Source organism: Pipistrellus kuhlii, unplaced genomic scaffold (genome assembly GCF_014108245.1).
Source record: "Pipistrellus kuhlii isolate mPipKuh1 unplaced genomic scaffold, mPipKuh1.p scaffold_m20_p_3, whole genome shotgun sequence".
Classification (NCBI taxonomy): Eukaryota; Metazoa; Chordata; class Mammalia; order Chiroptera; family Vespertilionidae; genus Pipistrellus; species Pipistrellus kuhlii.
This window is the reverse complement of record NW_023425529.1, coordinates 166,871,990-166,894,415: the sequence shown is the minus strand read 5'-3', so window position 1 is coordinate 166,894,415 and position 22,426 is coordinate 166,871,990. Positions and strand designations below refer to the sequence as shown.

The following is a 22,426-nucleotide window of genomic DNA, read 5'->3' as shown; positions in this document are numbered from 1 at the left end:
GCTGAGCAGTGCTTCCCTGGTCTGAGTGCACTGACCACCAGGGGGCAGCTCCTGCATTGAGTGACTGCCCCTTGGTGGTCAGTTCATAGTGACCAGTCATTCCACTGTTTGGTTGATTTGCATATTAGGGTTTTATTATATAGGATAGGATATTGAATGTGAACTGTAAATGAAAAATAAAATTTAAAAAAGAACCAAATAAAATTTTAGATCTGATAAAAATTTTAATACCTATATTTTTAATTTTCACCTGAGGATGTTTTTAAAATTGATTTTTAGAGAGAGAAACATCCATGTAACAGAGAAATACCATTAGGCTGCCTCTGCACCTGCTGACCCACTGGGATCTAACCTAAACCTAAATATGTGCCCTAACCTAGAATCCAACAAGAAATTCTTTGGTGTACAGGTTGAGACTCCAACCTATTGAGCCACCTGGCCAGGGCAGATTTGAATTTTTTTTTTAAATGTACCTCCAGGCCCTAGTCCATGTGGATCAGTAGTTAGAGTGTCCTCCCATGCACTAAAGAGTCATGGGTTCGATTCCAGTTGAGGGCACATACATAGTTTGTGGGTCCCATCCTGTCAGATTGCTTGGGCAACTGATCAGTGTTTCTCTGTCTTTCCTTTTCCCTTCCTCTCTCTCTAGAATCAATGAAAAATATATATCCTTAGCAGAGGAGAAAAAAAATGCTAGTTTGGTTGAGTGGATAGTGAGTGCTTCTCCTGGTGGACTGAAGAGTACCAAGTTGGATTTCGATCATGGGCACATACCTGGGTTGCAGGCTCAATCTGGGGTCCTGGTTGGGGATTCAGCAAGAGGCAATCAAGTGATGTCTCTCAGATTAGTTTCTGTCTTTCTCGCTCCCTTCCACTCTCTCCCTTAAAAAAAAAAAAAAAAAAAAAAATCAATGGAAAAATGTCCTCAGGTGAGGATTAACAAAAACAAACAAACAAACAAACAAACATCCATCCCCAGTGTGATTATTGAAGGAGCAGATGAAGTATTTGTTGAATGAATGGGAAGGGATAGTACTTTGTTTTCTAACTATTTTTATCAACTCTGCAAGCCAGAGGGTTTATTTTTTATTTTAATTTTTATTGATTGATTATTTTAGAGAAGGAAGAGAGTGAGAGAAACATCAGTGTGTTGTTCCATTTATTATGCTTGTTGTCTGTGCCCTGACCAGGGATCAATCCAACCTGCAGCCTTGCTGTATGAGGAAGTTCTAACCTACTGTGCTGACGCTGTCAAGGCTCTTCAACAAAACCCCTCTGGCATGCCCTGGCCCCTGCTGTGGGCTGGAGCTCCTCTGCCACACCAAAGATTTGGGCTCCATTCTCTCAGGGCACCTACTTAGGTTTCAGGTTTGATCCCCAGTCAGGGCTGACTGCTGCTCAGGAAGTGACTGAGGACCATTGAAGTCTGTGTGTTCTATGTCATTTAGTGGGGAGCTGGGGTTCCATTGCCAACATGGCTGACCCTGATCCCTGCTGCCCCTGCTCTTCCATCGAGATGACAGCTTCATGGCCTCTGCCAGTGTACACAACCACATGGGTAGGTCAACATTTCCACGGCTCACTTGGCCCATCTGCCGCGCAGGTGCCCAGGAGGTGGATTTCCGGGTTCCCAGGAAGAGTGCCCTCCATGCTGGACTCCCAGGAAGAGTTGGGTCCTGGAGGAAAAGCACTTCACTTCCCTTCTCTTTGGGGCTCCCCGGCCAGAGTGCCCACCCTGCCCAGGGCTCGGAGGGGAGAGCTGCCCCGAAGGAGGCCTCCTGGCTGGGTGCCGAGAAAATGAAACTAGAGCCCTCGCTCCTTGAACCCTCTCGTCTTGAGTGTAGAAAGGGACAGATGAAGCCTCAGCAGCCTTAATGGGGCCTGGTGTGCATGCAGCCTGCTAATTGGTCATTATGTGACAGCATCCTGGATAATTTGCATATTCCTCTATTATTAGTATAGATAATATAAAACATATAACATATCTAGAAATATGTATATATTATTACAGGTGTATTATTTAAGAAACATATCTTAAAGAAGAAAGAAGCCAGAAGAGAGTTTACTCTTGAAAAAATACTGCAGCTGGAAGATATAAGAATTATAAGTTTAAGTCTTTCTAGCCTAATGGTGCTCCTGCACCTCCACAGTGATGGCAGCATTAAATGGCTGTGGAAAACAGCAGCTCTACCAACTCAATGTGACAGAGAACAGAGTTTAGGGATGGGAGCCACTGGAAATTTAAGGGTAGGACTCTTACAGAGAATTGTGAAAGTGGTGAGACCCAAAATCTGATTATCAACTGTACAAATACTTGGCAGACTGCTAAAATATGCATGGGCCAGAAATACTCCAGGGGGCAAAAGGGAAGGATAAGACATTTGAAAGACATAAGGTTCATCAGGTGAGGTCTGTGAGTTTGATGGTTTTTTAAAGTGTATATTATCCAACTATGTGCAATTTAGGCAGCAGAAATTTGAAAACTTCTTTCAGAAATCACAATTTCTGAAAAATTCCAGTCTGGAATTGCAACTGGAAATTAAAGATAAATCTTCAGAAACAAGGAAACTACAGGTATATTATACTCTGAAATCTAAGTGCAAAGTCTGCCTGTATCCCCAGCTAAATGCCACATTATACCAGGGAATCAAGATAAAATTGATCAGTTGGAAGCCATATGAATTGAGCAGAGATAGCTGCTACACATTGCAGGGGAAATAAAATTTATAGTTTATGCCCAGGCCAACTTCTACTAAGAAAACAAAAACAACCTTCAGAAGAACACAGCTGAATAGTCATTACGTATATCATTTTTCTCCCTGGAATGTCCAACTTATTAACAAAAATTACTAGACATTCAGAGAAACAAGGAGTATGAACCATATTCAGGAAAATAGGTAGTTGAGGAAAACTCACTCTGAAAAGTTAAGTTACTGCATTTAACACATAAAGCCTCCACAGTAGTTTTTATGAATATGTTAAGAGAATTAAAGGAAATGCTCAAATAATTGAAGGAAAATTAATGAGTGAGCAGCTAAGGAATCTCAACCAGTATAATTAATATTTATAGGGTACTATATTTAACAACTAAATATAAACACTCTTTTTGAAATATTTATCAAGACAATATATTCTGAGCCACGCAGTAAATATCATCACATTTATTTTATTTTGAAAATTAGTTTAGAAATCAAGAATAATAAGATATCTTGAAAAACACCCACATATTTGGAAATGATTATATCACTAGTAAATGGTCCATGGCTCAAAGAAATCACAAAGGCAATTAGAATATATTTTTATTTCATTCTTATTTTTAAATTGTCACCTCAGGTTATTTTCCCATTGATTTTCAGACAGATTGGAAGGGTAAGAGAAAGGGAGAGAAAAGGAGATCAATATGAGAGACACACTGATGGGTTGCCTCCTGCACCTGCTCAGACCAGAGCTGGGGAACCTGCAGCAGAGGTATGTACCCTTGACTGGGAATCGAACCTGTGACCTTTGGGTATGTCACAAAAGTGTGCAGATGAAAACATGAAAATATATGAGAATCAGCTACCACAGTGTTTTGAGGAAAATATATAAATATCTTTAAATATTTATATTAGAGGGAAAGAATAATAAACTATTTGAAATGTAACTCTAGGGAACTAAGATATACTCTAAATTAAAGCCAAAATAAATGGAAGGAACAAATGATAAAAATAAAAGCAGAAATTGTTGAGGTAGAAACTAGAGAATGAAAATAAAAGCTTTCTAAACAAAAGCAATATATTTGATTTGATATACCTCTTATTGTACTCATGGAGAAAAAATGAGAGAAAAAAATTAATTACTAATATCAGGAATGAAAGGCATTTAGCACACACCATATAGATGTAAAAATATGGAATATTAAAAACTATATAAATTAATTTGACAATTTATATAAAACTGACAAGTTTCTTAAGACACAAATTATCACAACTGATCTAAGAAGATAAGATTTGAATAGTTTAATATTTCATTAATTAAATTTATAATTAAACTTTTCACAGAGAAACTACAAATCTATGTCTCTTCACTAGTGATTTTATCAAACATATAAGAAAAAAATAATGCCAATTACACATAAATCTTCTCATTCTTCTTGAAGAAAGTAGGTTAAAAGGAGTCATTTCAAAATAGCTAGGATATCCTATTTTTTTTAAGAAGGTTTGCCTTTATAAAATAGATTTAAAAAAATCAAAGAACAGCCACATATTTGATTAAAAAAAACAATATTTTAAAAAGCTAACAAAATAATATTTAATGCTTGAATACATAAATCAATGTAAAATAACTTTTTAAAAAACATAGCACTGCAGCCTATGGTCAAGTTGTTCATATTGTATAGTTTCCTAAAAAAACTAAAATTGGAATTCCCATTTGATGCAGTGATCCCACTAGAAACACCAGTCAGAAAGGCTATATGCACCCCTATGTTCTTAGCAGCACAATTTACAATAGTTATGATTTGGAAATAGCCTAAGTACCCATCAGCACGAGTGGATTAGAAAACTGTGGTACATACCCACAATGAAATACTATGCTGCAGTAAAAAATAAGGAATTCTTACCATTTGCAACACCATGGATGGACCTGGAGAGCATTATGCTAAGTGAAATAAGCCAGACAGAGAAAGATAAATGTCACATTATCTCACTCATTTGTTGAATATAATGATCAACATAAACTGATGAATAAAAACAGATACAGAGACAGAGAAGCATCAATCATACCATTAAATGTCAGAGGGAAGGTAGGGGAGGGTGGCGGTAATGGAGAGAGATCAACCAAAGGACTTATATGCATGTATATAAGCATAACCAATGGACACAGACACCAGGGGTGTGAAGTCATGATTAGGAGTGGGAGGGGGTGAAGGGATAAGAGGGCCAAGGGGGAATAAGGACACATATGTATGTAATAACTTAATCAATAAAGAAAATAAAAAAATAAAGAAATGAAACAAAGCTGCAGCACAAAAAAAAAAGAAAAAGAAAATAGTAATAAAAAATTATCAATAACAAAAAAGGCAATATTAGGAGAGAAACATCTGATATTGTAATGGAGATACTACATAATTTAAAACAAACTTGCTACTGAAGACTAGACAAGCTGACTGAAGGCACTGAATTTTATAAAATACTAGAGGCCGCGTGCATGAAATCTGCATGGAGCAGGGTCCCCTTAGCCCAGCCTGTACCCTCTCCAATCTGGGTCCCCTTGGGGGATGTCTGACTGCCAGCAGTGGGTTCAGGCCTAAACCAGCAGTCAGAGATCACTCTCACAATCCTGGACTGCTGGCTCCTAATTGCTCACCTGCCTACTAGGTTGCCCCTAACTGTGCGCACCCCCTCTCCCCCCTACTCCACTGGCCTGATTGCCCCTAACTGCCCCCTCTGCCGGCCTGGTTGCCCCCAACTGCCCCCCATGCCGACATGGTCACCCTTTACAGTCCCCCCACTGGCCTGGTTGCCCCATGCAGCCTGCTTGTTCAGTCATTTGATCATCCCTCATTAACCCCCCCTGCTGGCCTGGTTGCCCCCCGCAATCTGCTTGAGCAGTTGCTTGGTTGTCCCTCATTAACCCCCTTCAGGCCTAGTTGTAGGCAGCCATCTTGTGATGGCATAGGGTTAATTTGCATATTACCTCTTTATTATATAGGATAAGTAACTATACAACAGGGGCCAGCATCCCAGTGACATCAGAGGTCGAAATAGATGTGTTTGGCTTCTTGGACCACCCTTTTTAGGATAGGTTTGGAGATTTTGCCATTTCAGAGAGAAGAATGTTGCTTTTGACAGCTTCACATCAGAGAAGTTCTCTATGTGAACAGATCTGGCTCATACAAGTTATTATCAAAGCAAGAATATAAGAAAATTTTTTAAGAGAATGGTAGTTAACAAGGTATCTAATAATTACTTCCTCTAAAGTTTTGGCTCTACAGTATGTTAATGTTGTTCAGATTGCATGGAGCATAGTGAAACAATGCATTTCTTTTCCAAACTAGTGAATGACATATTGATCCTATAAATTCATAAAAGAATGGGATTACTAAAACTGAGTTAAGAAAAGCCTCCTACTTTGTAAAGAAATCCTAAGTTTCAGTTTTATTTGATGGTACCTAATTATACATGATTGAGTAATAGCACTAATTTACAGGCATGTACACATAGAAAATGCTGTGATTCTACAGCATGTCGATTGAAAGATAGCAGCTTTGAGTGTGGTTCCGGGGAATGCTGCACACAAAATTGCAAGGTAAGAGTCAATATGTATTTTATAGTAGCTTAACATTAATTACTTGAAATTCTTGTTTAAAGAAGATGGAAAACATATTTCACCCTTCTCATTTTATTATATCCTAGTAACATTGGACCCACTCTCCCACTTCAGTCTTTCCAGCAATCTATCTCTCTTGTGTACATTATACCTGATGCTTCTTCTCTACTAACTTGACTTCCCATTTCTATACCTCATTACAAATCTTTCTTGTACCCATTGAGATTTCTTAATGATTAACATACATCACCCCTACCTATCAGGTCAGAAAGTTTGTTTAGTTCCTTTTGTTAGCTAAATTTTCTTCACTGCCTTCTGGTGAAGTCCTCTGTTCCTTTGCAATTCATTCCGTTATTGTTGCAATCATTCAATTACTCTTTTTTTTTATTGAAAGCATTTAAAGAATTTCTGAGCAGTTGTCCTATAGTGCAGCATTTTTCAACCGCTGTTCCGCGGCACACTAGTGTGCCGCGAGATGTTGCCTGGTGTGCCGTAGGTGCAGACAAGACAAGAATTTTATAATTTTTCACTATTTTGTTTACTTAATATTTCATAATAAAGTAATTATAAAATACTTTCTTTGTGTTTATTTGATTCCTATTCAAGAGAATTACTTTATATATAGTCAATATAGGCACAGAGTTAAATTTTTTAACATTTTCTAATGGTGGTGTGCCTCGTGATTTTTTTCATGAAACAAGTGTGCCTTTGCCCAAAAAAGGTTGAAAAACACTGCCATAGTGGCACAATTCACTGGAATCCTAAAGAAAAAGGAAACAAACTTCTGGACAAGGTGTAAACATTTGCAAGATTGGAGAAAGAGTATACTTTTATCTTTTAAAAATAATTTTCCCCCAGCCTTATTGAGATATAAATCACACATAACATAATATAAATTTAAGGTTTACAGCATAATTATTTAGTATAACTACATATTGCAAATTTATTACCATGTAAGATTAGTTGATACATCTATCACTTCATATAGCGAGAATAGTTAAGAGTTACTATTTTAGCAACTTTCAAATATGTAATATATTATTGTTAACTGCATTGACCATTCTGTGCATTAAATCCTCAGACTTATTCATTTTAGACTTGAAAATTTGAACTCTTGACCAATGTCTTCCAATTTCCCTCACTTGGTAGCGTCTGACAACTACCATTCTATTTTCTGTTTTGGTGAATATATATACATATATTATTTGCATATATTTCTTGTTTGACTTATTTCCTTTAGAATGATACCTTCAAGTTTAATCTGGCAGAATTTCCTTATTTTATTATGGTCGAGTATTACTCCATTGTTTATATATACTACATTTAAAATATGCATTCATCCATTGATGAACACTTAGCTATTTCCATGTCTGTTAGGTATAATGCTGCATGCAATGAACATGGAAGTTGACATATTCTTCAAGATACTGATTTTATATTCTTTAGATACATAGACCTATATTGGATTCCTGGATTAATGGAAGTTTTATTTTTAAATTTTTGAGGTTTCTTTTATAGTAGGATATTGCAACAATATTAGTTCTTATCTGTGAACACAGAATATCTTTTCATTTACTTGTGTCTCAAATATTTTCATCAACGTCTTATAGTTTTCTGTGGACAAGACTTTCAACCTCCTTTGTTAAATTTATTACTAAATATTCTATTCTTTTTGGTACTATTATAAATAGGTTTTTAAATTTTTCTTCTTCATACATTTTGTTATAAATGTGTAGAAATAAAAATATTTTTTCTGCTTTGATTCCATAACCTATGGCTTTACTGATTTTATTTCTCAGTTCTCTAGTTTGGTGGCTTCTTTAGGAATTTTTTGTATATAAGATCATGCCATCTGCAAACAGATACAATTTTCTGCGTTGTTTATGGTTTTGGTTCCTTTTATTTATTCTTTCCCCCCCCCCCCCCCCCCCCCCTTTTAGTGCTCTAGCTAGAGCTTTCAGTACTTCATTGAATAGGAATGGAGAAAGAGGATGCCTTTGTCCTGTTCATGATCTTAAAAGGACACCCTTTAAGCTTTTCCCTATTTAATATGATGTGAGCTAAAGCTTGTCATATATGGTCTTTATTATGTTGAGAAATGTTTTTTTTTTCTATACCCAAATTGTTGAGAACTTTTATCATGAAAGGGAGTTGAATTTTGTCGTACGTTTTTGTATCTCTTCAAAGGATAATATAATTATTATCCTTAATTCTATTAATGGGGTGTATCATTGAAATGCAGCAATTAAACTAAAACATGTGGTTTTCCTCTGAGTAGGATGCAAAGGTGGCTTCCTTCCTGGGTCCCTTGTACAGGTGGATTTGAAGAATGAAGCCACAGACAAAAGTTGGTATAGGAAAAGGTGGAAAATTATTGGGAAATAAACACAGACTCCTAGGTGGGGAGGGTGAGAGACCCTCTTTCTAAGACTTATAAAGGTTGCAGTTCTTTGTGTACTGATATCCCTTCTGATTGGTCAGTATAGCAGCTTCATGACTCAAACACCATGTGGAGTCCCCTTCTTTTTCTCCTCCTCTTGTGGTAGAATTCTCTGTTCCCTATGAAAATCTCTTTTCCTCTTTCTCCTTTTTTGTTTTTCTACTCCCTGTGGCTTTCCCCTTATCTTCTGTGAATGAGAGTCTTCCTCTCCTCTTATTCTGTGAATGAATGCCTTTTGGCAGCTCCTAGCACCCCCACCTTTGCAGCCCTCCTCCATGGACTCCCTTTATTTTGAGACTTCCCTAAACCTGCCTGTTTTACCCCTAAAAACTCCTTTTGTCATGTTTTCTAATTTCCATGTGTTGCATTGTCCATGTATCCTAGAGATAAGTCCCACTTGGTTATAGTTTATGAGCCGTTAATGTATGGTTGAACTTGGTGTGTTAGTGTTTTGTTGAAAAGTTTTATATTTATATTCATTAAGATGTTAGTCTGTAATTTTCATTTCTTGTTGTGTCTTAATCTGTTTTTGGTATCTTGATAATGCTGGCCTTGTAAAATGAGTTTGTGCTTTAATAAAAAAAGCACTTGAAGAGTTTGAGAAGTATTAGCATTATTCTTTAAATATTCCATAAATTTTGCCTCTGAAATCAACTGGTCCTGGGCTTTTCTTTTTTTTTTAAGAGGTTTGATAACAAATTCAGTCTCTTTAGTTGTGATTATTTTCTTCAAGCTTTCTATTTCTTCATGATTCATTCTTGTTAGGTTGTCTGTTTCTAGGCATCTATTTCTTGTATTTTACACAATTTTAACATGTAATTATTCATAGTAGCTTTCTATATTCCTTTGTATTTCTATGGTATCAGTTTTATTGTCTACTCTGTAATTGAGTCCTTTCTTTTTTTCTTTTTTGTTAGCCTTCTTCAAAGTTTGCCATTTTGTTTCCCTGATTTTTTAAAGTTACTTTGGAAACAAATGAGTTTATCAAAGTCACGGGTCACACAATTAGTATACAAAAACCAATTGTATACAATGGCTTCAAGAGCTATGAGTAATCTGGAAATGAAGTTAGAAAACGAATGCTATTTACAATAGCATAAAATACTTAGGAATACAATTAATACATGAAATGTTTGGTTTCAATACCAAATGAAAGATCAGATAGAGGCCTCAGGACTACAGGCTTTATTAGAGGATAAGGACCCTGCCGGGCTGTCTCCCAAGGGGAGAACAACAACACGTGCAGAAGTGAACATGCCTTTTGAGGGGAGGAATGGGAAGGGATGGGGCTTAGGGTACTTGGCATGCTCTGATTCACCAATTCATATAAAGCACATGATTAAGCATTTAGGTATTTAAGAATCAAGGTCTTAGGGTATTTGGCAGGTGCTGATTGGTGGTTCAACGTATAGTCTATATAAGGTGCCTGGTTAGGTACCCAGGCATATCCAGGCCACAGGTGCAGGTTATGTCATACTCCGTCCACCAGTTGGGGGAAGGGAGGATCTATCACATACACTTAACAAAACATTATTGAAAAAATAAAAATAAGCTGAAAAGATCAGAGATATATAATTGAAGAAGTTATTTTTTTAAACAGTTGTTTGCAATGTGGTTTGTGAAATAAAATTCCTATGTATCCTTAAATTTTCTTTTTTTTAAATCTACACACTTTGTTCTATATGTTTACGGTTTTGTAAATGGTTGCCAATATCTGGCATATGGAGAAACCTAAGGCTACACATCTGAGCATAGCCATAATGATTGAAAGTAATTTTTATATTAATTCCTTAGATTTACTTTCTTTTTTACAATAATGGTAACCTGATTATCTTTAAGTTTCTCATATCTCTCAGAAATATTACCCACTCATTTATGCATTATAAATTCAATCACTTAAGTTGTTATGCAGTGCTTAAGTAATTAAGAAAAATTTCCTCATTGATCTTAGTTAGCAACTTAGAAAAAAATGGATGGAAATTCAGAGTCTGAAGAGAAAGAAAACTTGAGTATCACTGATATGTAATCTTCTCTTATGTTTCTTTTTTCTTCTAGTTAAAACCACGTGGTAAAGTTTGTAGGAAACAATATGATGACGAATGTGATTTTGTTGACTATTGCAATGGAATTGACTCACATTGTGTACCTGACACTTATAAACGAGATGGGCAATATTGTAATTCAAATGAATCCTTCTGTTACACAGGGGAATGTCGGATATTTGATAAACAGTGTAGAGACTTAATTGGAGGAGGTAATGACCATATTTTCTTCATAGTTCCAAGCTCTATTCAATTCTATAGAACAAAAATGTAGATATAATTTGTTAATAAGTGAAAGCTTCTCTACCGTATATTATTGTTAAAGGAAATAAGTGTCTTGATTCTTTAAAACAAACAAAAAACCCTGTTCATTTATATGAAACTATAGACCCAATGCACAAAATTTGTGCAAGAATAGGCCCCCGGAGCCCCAGCTGCCTCGGACCCGTAGCCCAGGCTTGTCTGAAAGGTCATCTGGACAGTCGTTCTGCTGTTCAGCTGTTCGGTTGATTGGTATATTACACTTTTATTATTATAAATTGTTATTTGCACATAAAAGAACCCTCAAGTAGAAATGAAGCTTCTCAGAACGGTATATAGAACCTGAGGTGGTGGGAGTTAGATTAGACTTACAATGAAACTAAGGATTTTACTAGAACAAAGCAGGGCTAATGACTGGTTGTGTGGATTTTAATACTGGCTCTGCTCAAAGGGGCTTTCTGAAAAGTGAGGGCTTCCAAGTTGATAGTTTCCTATAAATGTGTAGAATATTAGCGTCATTGAAATACTACACATTTTCCTACACATATGTAGTTTAGATTTTTTGAGTGAGTGAGAAATTTTTTATTTCTTAGTCCTCCCTCTAGGTCTTCCTTTGCCAGGTCAGAAGAGAAAATTCTAATTAGTGTCCAGATCAATAGGAATGCCAGGAATTTAAAAGGAGAATGACACAAGGGTTTAGTAATTATTATACTTTTGTTCTTTTCTATAGAATTGTGGTTGTGCCATTCTGTCAAGCCAGGCTACTTTACAGCAATATTTAAAACATAACTGAGATGAAAAACAAATTACCACTAAAGTCAAGAAAAAAATAGAAATGTGTACTTCAGATTCAATATTTTCCCAAATAAAAGCAAGAAAATAAATCTCAGTGTTATTTTTAGTGTTAGAGAGTGGGATGTCAGCTAGATGTTCCCCAGGTAATTTATTTACTGTTTTGTTAGTATTAACAGTGATTTTAAAGCCCTCTGTGGGAAACTATATGTGAATAAGTACAATAATAATCTCCTAAAATAGAATAGCTGTCTTTTTGGAGGAAAGTATAACATGTAATGAATCTTGATTTCAAATTAATGTCTGTCCAATCCAAGTGATCACTTGTGTTGATGTGTCTAGAAAAGGGTAAGTTTGGCTATCAGTCAACTTTTGTAGTTAATTTTGGAAAACAATCCCATTTATGTAGCTTCATGTAGACCTTGGAGGCCATAGGCAGCTGTTGAAAACAATCTGTTTTTAAATCCAAATTAACTATAATTCTTTGACTAGATCACCCATGGAAGCCAATCCTGGACACTAGTGACCAGAATCATCTTAAGGAGGGTTTCATGTAATTCTAAAGGAGGCTTTCCAGCATAAAAACCATATATGATTTACAGGCAGGAGCCAAACCTCATTCCATAGACCTTTTACTGAGTTTAGGATTCATCACAAAGGGAACTTACCCCAAATTAATGCTGAATCAATAGGATTTGTGAGAGAAGAGGGGAATCTAGGACTTCCTGCACTGTAGTTTTGCTGATATCTTTCTCCCTCTGGAATATCTTTTCCTCTTTTCCTCCTCAACATCATTGAGATGTAATTGACATATAACACTATATAAATTTAAGATTTAGAACATGTTGATTTGATATATTTACACATTGCTAAATGATTACCACTATAGTGTTAGTTAACACCTCCATCTTGTCACATAATTTCCATTTCTTTTTTTGTGGTGAGAACTTTGCTCTCTTAGCAACTTTCAAGTATATAATACAGTTTTCTTAGCTATTACCACTATGCTGTGCATATCACCAGAACTTGTAAATACTATAACTGGAAGTTTTTACCCTTTGGCCATATATCCCTATTTACACTACCCAGTGTCTCTGATAATTACTACACTACTCTATGATTCCATGAATTGTTTGTTTGTTTTTTTGTTTTTTTTGAGATTCCACATATAAGTGATGTTATATATTTGCCTTTCTTTGATTTATTTCACTTAGCATAATGCCTTCAAGATTCATCTAGGTTATGTCAAATGGCAAGAATTCCTTATTTTCCTGGCTGAATAATATTTGTACATTCACATATACACACATCTTCCCTTTTACATTTATCTGTTGATGGACCCCTAAGTTGTTTGTATATCTTAGACATTGTGAATAAGGCTGCATGAATGTAGGAGTGTATTTACTTGAGATCCTGATTTCAATTCCTTTGAATATAGACCCAGAAGTGGGATTGCTGGAATTGCAAAGGAATTGTTTATTCCTATTTTTAGTTTTTGTGGAACCTCCATACTATGCCCTCTCACAGTTCTGGAACCCTTGGAGGATGTCTGACTGCCAGCTTAGGCCGGCTCTCTATCAGCCAGCTGTGAGCTCAGCTTCTTACTGAGAGGTGCTTCCCCCTGTGGGAGCACATTGACCATCAGGGGAAGCTCCTGCTGCATTGAGTGTCTGACCCTGGTGGTCAGTGTGTGTCATAGTGATTCATTGTTCCACCGTTTAGTTTATTTGCATATTAGCCTTTTATTATATAGGAATTGCTGATAATTCCTAAATGGTCAAATTTAGGAGTAGCTGCTTGTAATATTCTTGAGCATTGACATCAATGTCACCAAGTGCAGTACACTAGCTTTCCTCATCCATAAACAGAAACATAAACACCTGCCTACCTTCATTGCAGTCCTGATCTGGTAATAAAATGTGATGGGAAAGCACTGTGAGTTATAAAATATGAGGGATTAACAAACAAGATGAACAAGTATATGTAAGTACACAAAATAAATTTCTTTCTTCTAGAGATTATTGCAACCACATAGGAAACAAAACAAAAGAGAAATAACCCCCCAAAATACAAACAAACTAACTAACTAACTAACTAACTAACTAACTCACTCACTCACTCACTCACTCTTGATCCCACTACTTTCTCAAAATCTCCTCCAAGAGCATTCCTAACCACAGCAGGTCACTGCAGTTGCTGATGTTTCCATCAAGGAACTTGCACCCTCAGGGTTCTGGGAACCCCAGTGACTTCATTGTTGTAAGATCATCAAATTTCTGTCCTAAGTTGTCCCAAACTTCTGATCACTTTCTTTATTCATTTGAGTTTTGTGGTAAACTCAGTTCAAAGCCTGCCAAATAGAGGCAAGAATAAGGAAGTTGATACCATATATTCTTAAATCTCTCAGGCCTCAGGAGAATTAGGTGACAGAACCACAAAGATATAATTTTGGGAGAAAAATAAAATTCTGGTCTTGAGTAAGTCATCCAGGGCAGTGGGCCTTTGGTGTGAAGAAAACAATGCAAAAATGGCTATTACCCTGAGCCTCAAAAGTTAAGCTAAAAAAGGCCACTGTAGAGGGTATTCGGTTGTTCACAGTGGTGGGTTACTTACATGGCTCCCCAAGCCCATTAAGAGAACTGTGGGTAGATTGGAAGAATTGTTCAAATGACACAGGTTTTTTGTGTTTTTAAAAATTATATATATTTTATTGATATTTTACAGAGAGGAAGGGAGAGGGATAGAAAGTTAGAAACATCGATGAGAGAGAAACATGGATCAGTTGCCTCCTGCACATCTGTCACTGGGGATGTGCTAGCAACCAAGGTACATGCCCTTGACCAGAATCGAAACTGAGACCCTTCAGTCTGCAGGCCGATGCTCTATCCACTGAGCCAAACCTGTTTTGGCTGACACAGATTTTATATAACAAACAATGACTCATACCAATCCAACATTTAGTGTTTTGTGCATGATGGATTTTCCTGTAATCAACTTTGATTTAAAAAAATATATTCTTGATTGATTAAAAATATTTTTAAAAAATCAGTTTTACATATTCTGCCCTTTCCCCCCCATTGACCTCTACCCTACCACTCCAACCCCCCATGCCCTCACCTCCCTAGTGTCTATGTCCATTGGTTAGGCTTATATGCATGCATACAAGTCCTTTGGTTGAGCTCTTGCCCATCCCCCTGTACATGCCCCCCTGCCTTTTCTCTTAGGTTTGACAGTCTGTTTGAGACTTCTCTGTTTCTGATCTATTTTTGTTCATCAGTTTATGTTGTTCATTGTATTCCACAGATGAGTGACATCATGTGATATTTATCTTTCTCCAGCTGGCTTATTTTGCTTAGCATATGCTCTCCAGTGCTATCCATTCTGTTAAGAATGGTAAGAGTTCCTTCTTTTTCCAGCAAAGTAGTATTCCATGTGAAGATGTACCACAGTTTTCTAATCCATTTATTGACTGATGGGCACTTAGGCTGTTTCCAAATTTTAGCTATGCTACTATGAACACAGGGGAGCATATATCCTTTCTGATTGGTGTTTCTGATTTCTTGGGATATATTCTTAGAAGTGGGATTACTGGGTCAAATGGGTGTTCCATTTTTAATTTTTTTAAAATATATTTTATTGATTTTTTACAGAGCGGAAGGGAGAGAGATAGAGAGCTAGAAAAGTCGATGAGAGAGAAACATCGACCAGCTGCCTCTTGCACACCCCCTACTGGGGATGTGCCCGCAACCAATGTACATGCCCTTGACTGGAATCGACCTGGGACCTTTTAGTCCCCAGACTGATGCTCTATCCACTGAGCCAAACCGGTTTCGGCCATTTTTAATTTTTTTGAGGAAATTCATACTGTTTTCCACATTGGCTGCACCAGTCTGCATTCCAACCAGCAGTGCAAGAGGGATTCCTTTTTCTTCACATCCTTGCCAGCACTTGTCGTTTGTTGATTTGTTGATGATAGCCATTCTGACAAGTGTGAGGTGGTACCTCCTTGTCATTTTGATTTGCATCTCTTGAATGATTAGTGACTTTGAGCATGTTTTCATATGTCTCTTGGCCTTCTGTATGTACTCTTTTGAAAAGTGTCCATTTAGGTCCTTTGCCCATTTTTGGGATTGCGTTGTTTATCTTCCTTTTGTTAAGTTGTATGAGCTCCCTGTAAATTTTGGAGATTAAACTCTATAGGAGATAGAATTGGTAAATATGTTCTCCCATGCAATGGGCTTTCTTGTAGTTTTGTCAATGGTTTTTTTGTTTGTTCAGAAACTTTTTATTTTGATGTAGTCGCATTTATATATTCTTTTTATTTATTTTTTATTTTTTTATTTTTTTTAGTTTCCATTGTCCTAGCAGCTGTGTCAGTAAAGATATTGCTATGACATATAGCTGATATTTTGCTGCCTGTGGATTCCTCTAAGATTTTTATGGTTTCCTTTCTTACATTTTAGTCCTTTATCCATTTTGAGTTTATTTTTGTGTATGATGTCAGTTGGTGGTCTAGATTCATTTTTTTCTTTGTGTGTGTATCTGACCAATTTTCCCCACACCATTTACTGAAGAAACTGTATTGACTCCATTTTATGTTCTTTCCTCCTTTGTAAAAAATTAATTGAACATAATGGCTTAGGTCAATTTCTGGGTTCTCTGTTCTGTTCCATTGGTCTATATATCTGTTCTTGTGCCTGTACCAGGCAGTTTTGAGGACAGTGGCTTTGATAAATATAGCTTAATATCTGGTGTTGAGATCCTGCCTAGTTTGTTCTTCTTTCTCAGGATTGCTGTGGCTATTCAGGGTCTTTTTTTTTTTCTTTCTTTCATATGAATTTCTGGAGAGTTTTTTCTAGGTCTGTGAAATATTCCTTTGGTTTCTTAATGAGGATTGCATTGAATATATATATTGCTTTGGGTAGTATGGACATTTTAATGATGTTGATTCTACCAATCCATGAACACTGTATATTCTTACATTTGTTTATATCTTCCACTATCTCTTTTTCAACATCCTGTTGTTTTCTGAGTTCAGGTCATTTGCCTACTTAGATAATTTTTTTCCTAAGTATCTTAATTTTGTTGTTGCATTGGTTATAAGTGGGATTTAAAAAAAAATTTTCTTTATGTAAGTTTCACTATTGGTATATAAAAAAAACCCCATAGATTTCTGAGTGTAAATTTTGTATCCTGCTACATTGCTGAATTCATTTATGGATACCAATAGTTTTTTTTTTTTTTTATAGAGTCTTTAAGTCAAATAGTTTTTTGTTTTTTTTTATGATGGACAATATCATGTCATCTGCAAATAATGATAGTTTTACTTCTTCCTTTCCAACTTTGTTGCCTTTTATTTCTTTTTCTCATCTGATGGCTATGGCTAATACTTCCAGTACTGTGTCAAACAGGGCATCCCTGTCTTGTTCCTATTCTCAGAGGGATTGATTATAGTTTTTTCCCATTGATTATGATGTTGACTGTAAGTTTGTCAGATAAGGCTTCTATTCTGTTGAGATATGATCCCTCTATTCCTACTTTGCTGAGGGTTTTTATCAAGAAATGGTGTTGGATTTTATCAAATGCTTTTTCTGCATCAATTATAATGACTGTGATTTTTATCTCTCAATTTGTTTATGTGATATATCATATTTATTGATTTGCAGATATTGTACCATCTTTGCATCTCCAGAATAAATCCCACTTGGTCATGCTGTATTATCTTTCTAATGTAATGCTGGAATTTTGTTGAGGGATTTTAGCATTTGTGTTCATTAGGGATAATTCTCTTTCTTTTTAGTATCTTTATCTGATTTTGAGATAAGGTATTTGTGGCTTCATAAAATGAGCTTAGAAGTGTTCCTTCCTCTTGAATTTTTTAGAATAGTCTGAGGAGGATAGGTTTTAGTTCTTCTTTGAATGTTTTACAAAACTCCCCTGTAAACCCATCTAGCCCAGGGCTTTTGTTTTTTGGACATTTTTTGGTAATTGCTTCAATTTCCTCCATAGTTATTGGCCCATTCAAAATTTTTTATTCTTCCTAATTGAGTTTTGGAAGGTTGTATTTTTCTAGGAATATGTCCATTTCTTCTAGGTGTTTCAGTTTGTTAGAATAGATTTGTTCATAGTATTTTTTTTTTCTTTTTACAATCCTTTGTATTTCTGTGGGGTCTCTTATTATTCTGCCTCTTTCATTTTTTCATTTTTGATTTTTTTTTTTTAATTTGGGTCCTCTCTCTTTTTCTTGGTGAAGCTGGCTAGAGGATCATCAATTTTGTTTAACCTTTCAAAGAACCAGCTATTGGTTTTATTGATCTTTGTACCATTTTTTTTCTCTGTGTTATTTATTTCTGCTCTGATTTTTATTATCTCCTTCCTTCTGCTCACTCTAGGCTTTTCTTGCTGCTCTCTTTCTAATTCTTTAAATTATAGAGTTAGATAATTTATTACCATCTTTTTTTGTTTTCTGAGATGCTATGAATTTCCCTTGTAGGACTGCTTTCACTGTGTCCCATAGATTTTGGATTGTTGTGTTTTCATTGTCATTTGTTTCCAGAATGTTTTTAATTTCTTCTTTGATCTCTTTGTTAACCCAACCATTGTTTAATAGCATGCTATTTAGCTTCCAAGCCCATGATTTGTTTTCATTTTTTTTATTGTAGTTGATTTCTAATATTATTCCATTGTGGTCTGAGAAGATGCTTGATATGATTTCAATCTTTTTGAATTTGGAGAGACTTTGTCTATGACCCAATATGTGGTTTATATGTGAAAATGTCCTATGTGCACTTGAAAAGAATGTATATTATGTAGCTTTGGGATGAAATGTTCTGAAGATACCAATTAAGTCCATCTGATCTAGTGAGTCATTTAAGATAGCTGTTTACTTGCTGATTTATTTTGTCTAGAGGATTTATTCAGTGATGTCAAAGGAGTGTTAAAGTTCCCTACTGTGACTTACTGCTGCCGATCTCTCCATTGATATCCTGCAGAAGTTTTTTTTTTTCTTTTAATGTATCAATATTTGGGTGCTCCTGCATTGGGTGCATATATGTTTACCAGAGTTATATCCTCTTGTTATATCTATCCCTTTAGTATTAGGTCTAGTAATAATTAATGTCGTTTTCTAATACTTTTTTTAAAATCGAATTTATTTAAACAATACAACAAAATTTAATCAACAATATAGTTGCCGTTGTTTTCTACTACTTGTGCCCAACGCTCAGGAAGCATTTTAATCCCTCTGTTGTAAAATTCTTGTGATTTTGATGCAAAAAATTCGGTCAATACATTTTTGAGGCATTCTTCATTATTAAATTTTTTTCCAAGAAGAAAGTTTTGCAAAGAATGAAACAAATGGTAATTGGAAGGGGCAATATCAGGAGAATATGCAGGTTGAGGGAGAACTTCCCATTCCAACTGGCGCAGTTTTTCAGCAGTGATTCTTGCAGTATGAGGTCGTGCGTTATCGTGGTGAAGAATTATGCCCTTCCGATTAATCAGCGCGGGTTCTTTTTCTCTTAAAGCTTGGGCTAACCTTTCCAATTGGGCACTATACACTGCACTTGTAATGGTTTGGTTAGATGGTAAAAGTTCATAATGAAGAATTCCTTTAAAATTCCACCGAACACACAACATCACTTTTTTCGCATGCAAGTCAGGTTTTGGCGTGGGCTGCGAAGCCTCATTTTTGTCCAACCATTGAGGCCGCCTTTTCAAATTAACATACAGCACCCATTCTTCATCTCCGGTAACAATTTACTCTAAAAACGGCAAATGGTTTTGACGAGAGGGGAGCGAACTGCAAATTGTGACTCTTTGATTACAGTTGTTGTCGGTCAACTCATGAGGAACCAATTTTCCAAACTTTTGGACTTTGCCAAGTGCACGCAATTGATTGGAAATTGTTTTCTGTGAACAATTTAAAGTTGCCGCAAGCTCTTGTTGGGTAATTTGAGGATTTTGCACCAAAAGAGCTTGAAGAGCTTCTTGATCAAAATTGGACACACAGCCTCGACCACTCTTGTCATCTAACGAAAAATTTCCCTCGTGAAATTTCTCAAACCAACGCTGGCATTTTCTGGCGCTAACTGCATCTTGACCAAGAGCACTACAGATGTTTTTTGCAGCCTCACTTGCTTTTCTTCCTAATTGGAACTCGTAAAGCATGCAGTGCCGAATATGCTCTTCATCCGCCATCTTCTTAGCCCTAGTTTTGCAACAAAAACCAAACCAAACACAAACTTTTTCAAGCAAAACTTGTTAATTGTACTTCACACGTTCTGTAGATACCACATGTTTGAAGGTTATGTCAATACAAGTCAACGCCAAGCAAGATTTTAAACGAATGTTTAAAAACGACATTAATTATTACTAGATCCGATATTATGAAGTGGTCTTCCTTATCTCTTTTTATGGAGGTCTATTTTGTCTGTTATAAATATTGCTACTCCAGCTTATTTTTTTTCATTTCTATTTGCCTAGAAGATATTTTTCCATACCTTCATTTTTAGTCTAGGTAAGTCCCTTGTTCTGAGACAGGTCTCTTGTATACAGCATATATATAGGTAATGTCTTCTTATCCATTCAGCCACTCAATGTATTTTTATCGGAGCATTTAATCTACTTATGTTTAAGGTTATTATTGATAGATACTTGTTTGTAGCCATTCTTTTTATGTGCCTGTGTTCCTTTTCCCCTTTCTATTCCTTCTTTCTACAACAGTGCCTTTAGCATTTCTTGCAGTACTGGCTAGATAGTGATAAACTCCCTTAGTCTTTTTTTGTCTGTGAAGTTCTGATTCCCCCTTCAATTTTGAATGATAGCCTTGTTGGATAGAGTATTCTTAGATTCATTTTTTTACTTTGACTCACTTTGTATACTTCATTCCAGTCCCTTCTTACCTGATATGTTTCTGTTGACAAATCATTTGATAATCTAATGGGATCCCATATAGGTAACTTTCTGTCTCTTGCAGCCTTTAAGATCCTCTTTTTGTCATTAATGTTTGCCACAATAATTATGAGGTGCCTTGCTGTGGGTCTTTTTGGGTTCATCTTGCTTGGGATTTTCTGTGCTTGTGTGATGTTTTTATTCCCCAAATCCTAGAAGTTTTCCATCATTATTTCTTCAAATAGGTTTTCTAAACATTGTTCCACTTTATGTCCTTCTGGCACCATTATTATACATATGTTATTTTGTTTCATGTTATCCCAAAGCTCCATTAGGTCCTCCTCCTGATTTTAAATGTTTTTATCCAATTGCTGTTCAGATTGTGTGTGTGTGTTTTTCCTGCCCTTCCTTCTAATTTGTTAATTGTTTCTCCACTTCTAGTCTAATGTTGAAACCTTCTGTTATGTTTTATTGTAGCTATATCACTTTTTATTTCCTCATGATCTACACTAATAAAAGAAAACATGCAAATTTACCATACCTCCTTGACAACCACCAGCCAATCAGGTGTGAGTATGCAAATCAACCAAACAAATATTATGGGTTAATTTGCATATGCAGGTGCAGAGAGAAGACTGAAGGCTCTGGCTCCAGTGAAGACTAAGTGATGAAGCAGCTATTGTATACATTTGAAGTATTCTCATTTTTAAAATTAGATATAACTAAATATAAAAGGGCTAAACTAGATAAACATTTATGTTTTCATAATTTTAAAATTCAACAATTCTTATTTAGTGATTGTTATGATGCTTGGGAACAGATATGAGAAACTAATATGGAATAGGAGCAGTTAAGTGATCTCTGGGCTTGTTATCAGTATTTCATTATGGATACTATTTCTCTCCTGTTTTGTTTGGAATAAGAGTAAACTCTATTTTCACACAGGATAGAGATGAAGAAAGAAAGTGATCAATTTAGCAGAAATAAAGAGGGTTGCTCATTCTGTTAACAATATAGAACCATTTGAATCATGTTGCTATTTACTTTATCTGTGTTTCATACAGAAGACAATCTAACAGGTTTAAAATGATAGGATCTCTTTTTAATCCTAAATCTACCCCCGGCTACTATTTAATTTGAGTTAAATTATAATCCTCTGTAGAGAATCTTATCTAATAAAAGAGTAAGATGCAAATTGACCATACCTCTGCTACACCAACAAGCCATGCCCAATAGCCAATCAGAGTGAGTATGCAAATTAACCCCAACAAAGATGGCTGTGGTCACAGAGAACAGGAAGGAGGCTTGGGTTTCCCTGGAAATGGAAGAAGCCAAGCTTTCTGCCTGCCTTTGTGGGCCTAAGCCTCCACTCAAGGCTACAAAGTTTCAATTATAGAAGGTAAACAAATCCAAACAGAAATGGTGGCAGCCAAGGAGCAAGCAGTCTTGGCTCTGCTCCAGGCTACAAAGTTTCAATTGTAGAAGGTAAATAAATTCCAGATACCAAGGTCTCCACCTGGGTCACCAAGGGACATGGCTGGCCTGCAAACCACCACAGGCCCCTAGCCCAGGCTGCCCCACATTCCAATGTAACCCCCACCCTGATCCAGGACACCCTTCAGGGCAAACCAGTTGGTCCCCACCCATGCACCAGGCCTCTATCCTATCTAATAAAAGAGTAATATGCAGA

General features: G+C 36.1%; 1 protein-coding gene across 1 annotated transcript in view; it reads left to right on the top strand.

The window, feature by feature from the left end:
• The window catches only part of LOC118730557 (disintegrin and metalloproteinase domain-containing protein 5-like), a 94,538-nt gene that overhangs the window by 31,526 nt on the left and 40,586 nt on the right, over positions 1–22,426 (top strand). Inside the window, exons 13-14 of the mRNA XM_036458611.1 lie at positions 6,190–6,288; positions 10,805–11,003. Coding sequence (XP_036314504.1) covers positions 6,190–6,288; positions 10,805–11,003 — 298 coding nt within the window. The remainder of the gene's footprint in view (positions 1–6,189; positions 6,289–10,804; positions 11,004–22,426) is intronic.